The 2,735-nt window shown below is 51.0% G+C and overlaps 2 protein-coding genes across 2 annotated transcripts in view; both read left to right on the top strand.

Annotated features, from left to right (window-relative positions):
• Window positions 1–236, top strand: part of Pmar_PMAR020228 (hypothetical protein) — a gene marked incomplete at both ends in the record, with an annotated part of 735 nt that extends 499 nt beyond the window's left edge. The window contains 3 exons of the mRNA XM_002767008.1: window positions 1–7; window positions 87–153; window positions 199–236. The exon at window positions 1–7 is cut by the window's left edge and continues 4 nt beyond it. Coding sequence (XP_002767054.1) covers window positions 1–7; window positions 87–153; window positions 199–236 — 112 coding nt within the window. The remainder of the gene's footprint in view (window positions 8–86; window positions 154–198) is intronic.
• A 1,251-nt stretch (window positions 237–1,487) lies between these two features.
• The window catches only part of Pmar_PMAR020227 (calmodulin-domain protein kinase, putative), a gene marked incomplete at its 5' end in the record, with an annotated part of 2,861 nt that continues 1,613 nt past the window's right edge, over window positions 1,488–2,735 (top strand). The window contains 7 exons of the mRNA XM_002767007.1: window positions 1,488–1,572; window positions 1,618–1,703; window positions 1,751–1,818; window positions 1,874–2,024; window positions 2,149–2,222; window positions 2,275–2,375; window positions 2,552–2,660. Coding sequence (XP_002767053.1) covers window positions 1,488–1,572; window positions 1,618–1,703; window positions 1,751–1,818; window positions 1,874–2,024; window positions 2,149–2,222; window positions 2,275–2,375; window positions 2,552–2,660 — 674 coding nt within the window. The remainder of the gene's footprint in view (window positions 1,573–1,617; window positions 1,704–1,750; window positions 1,819–1,873; window positions 2,025–2,148; window positions 2,223–2,274; window positions 2,376–2,551; window positions 2,661–2,735) is intronic.

Below are 2,735 nucleotides of genomic sequence, written 5' to 3'. Positions count from 1 at the left end.
CGGGGAGGTTGATGAAGGGGATCAAATTGTGTTGACACTAGAAGGACTAGATAGGTGGGAGCTCGAGGCTTCCCAGTTCCTATTAGATGCATCATCAGGGTGGAACTGGAGACCTCTGTGCGGCGCTGGTGTGGGACGGCTCAACGGAGAGAGGTACTCAAAGGAGTTTCAAAACTTCAAGTTCTGTAGCATTCCCAGGTCGCAAAATTTTCCCCTTCGTTGAATCGAACTCCTAAACTTTCAATTGAATATGGTATAGTATTAATCTTGTTGGTATTTTATCGAAACGATGCGTGAAATGTTAACGAGAAAGTAAAGCATCGATCGAATGGACGAAAGCTGAACTTGTTGGCAAAATCTTCAAATGTTGTAGTATCTTGTTACCGCCATGGAAGTGAAACTCTTTCCACTGTGATGATCGCGTACCTATTCACCAGGCCGAAGGTTCGTTGCTGATGATGCTAGTACGCCGTAGGGGTATATGGTTTCTATAGTGATCGATAGCAGAGGTCTTATCGGGCAGGAGGGAGGATGCTGTGCTTTAGGGGAGCGTAATGTGGTGCACGGCAAGGTTTGGGTATCTCGCGTGCTTGGGAGTGTCCAGAAGGGGCCGACGAGGGAACTGGAAGCATTAGCGGGTAGGAAGGGCAGTTTTCAATAGTCGAATAGTGGACCGTCTGGCATTACTCACTCTTTGTAGCTGTTGTCAGCGACCATCCTCGATAAGCTGAAATGGTCTGTAGTCGTTATAGGGGCTGAGGAAGCAGGGGAGTTATATAGTCGATTAGAATTAGTAGAAAGTGTCCCTCCTGATGAGTGACGTGCTTTCAGATGGACTACAGCGGAAGGTGGCTGAGCTGTTCCAACTGGAAAAGAGACTTCAGGTTGGGGAGAGGGTGTCGGAGTTGGGTTCAATACTGTTGGTTTAGGGCCTCGCTCATGGCGGTAAAATTGGGGGGTTGCCGGGGCCTTTGGGAGGGCTCATAACATCTCTGTGGAATAGTGGACGGGAAGGGGGTGGGGCGGCAGGGGAGGGGGTACTAGTTTGAAGAATGGTGGTGGTCAGGGGAGGATAGGGAGACTGCCATCACTGAGGTCCCGATGAAGGCTGACAAGTGCTCGTTGTTTGCCGATATCATATGTGCAACGTTGAAGGTGAGTATGGAAAAATGCCGCTGGGTGGATTTGAACCTGGGTGCCGCTGTCACTCCCGATCTGCAATTCTCGCATGCTCCAGCTTATCAGTTGGGTTGGAGAAAGTGGCGATGGTGTGGTATATCAAGCCCGTAGGATGTCTGAATTCTCAGGATGTGCCGATGGTCGCTCGACAGCAGGCTTTGGAGTGCCTCTGCATTGAAGATAGAGTGCACATGGCGACGAACATGGTGGCGGAGCGGAGAGAGGCGCTGTTGGTGACGAGCCGAGTTAGAGTGGGGACTCATCCTACTGGGATTGTCTTGTCCTCGTAATGGAGTTGTCAGGGTAACATGAGGAGGCAAGCGGACATGGACGTGCGGGAGAGGGTGATAAGGAGGCAGATCGAAGAGCTCCAGAAGGAGCTTAGGAAAATCAGTAAGGAAAGGGCCCGTTGGAGAGTGTTCGTGATGGTAATGTTAGGTGGGGGGAATGAGGCTGCCGAGGACGAGGTTACGTCCATCGTGAACAAACTGGCCGCTATCCCCCTGCCTGAGGACATGAGGAGGGTAGGGCTGTTGGGTTAGGGAGTAGAGAGGAGGGCGATGCTGTCTAGGTATGCGATAGGGAGATCCACAAACTGCAGAGTACGCCGACAACTCATCCTGACTATACTGTGACCAGGTTAGACCTGAGAGGGGTCGTCTATAGTAGTGGTGTTGTTGGCGACCTCTTATAGGCTTTGGCTTGAGAGTGATAAGCGTGAGTATTTCAGGACCTACTTGGAGACGGTGGCGTCTCTGCCGTGGTCATTGGAAAGCTCTGAGGCGGTCATTGATCTCGATAGAGCAAGGGAGGTCCTTGAGAGAGATCACTTTGGGATGACTAAAGTAGTGACAGTTGTATCACCTTCACTGGTTATCAAAGACTACTGTAGTGAATCGCTTGAGTAGGAAAGCATAGCTCTTGTAACTGCAGAAGATGATCAGCAACTTCAGTTGAGATATTTTACAGGTCAAAAAAAGGGTCAGGGAGTTCTTAGCAGTGATGAAGCTGCACCAAGCGAGGGGCGGCTCTCAAGGCGATGAGTAACGAGGAAGCATTCTGCAATGGTCCCCTTCAATTCTCATCTCATGTTAGGGAAGCGAGAGTGGCTAAGGGGGAAGGTCGAGACGTGGGGTTACCGGTGGTCAACAGGAGGGGTCCTCCTGGACCGGTCATGTGCCTCGTGGGCCCCCCGGGTGAGCACGTTGGTGTGAGAGTGGATCTCACACTTGTATTGGTGTGGTTAGAGGGTTGCACATGTCTACAATGAGACTCTTGAAACATGCCACTCTACGGCACTTGACCATTTTGTCTCTGGAGTAGTTCATGGAATATTGTATTGCTCTGAATGGGCAACTGTGTGTCGATTTAGGTGTTGGTAAGACTTCACTGTGTAGGAGTATAGCAGAAGCTTTGGGTAAGAGGTTCTGTCGAGTGTCTTTGGGAGGGGTACGCGATGAGGCGGAGATACGCGGGCACAGGTAGGCTCTATGGGGTGGTGATCATGATGAGCGTCGTATTCTGAAGCCTCGCGACGCGGTCGGTGAGGATGGATT

The sequence above is a fragment of the Perkinsus marinus genome (genome assembly GCF_000006405.1).
Source record: "Perkinsus marinus ATCC 50983 genomic scaffold scf_1104296971228, whole genome shotgun sequence".
Lineage (NCBI taxonomy): Eukaryota > Perkinsozoa > Perkinsida > Perkinsidae > Perkinsus > Perkinsus marinus.
This window is presented reverse-complemented; position numbering and strand designations above follow the sequence as displayed.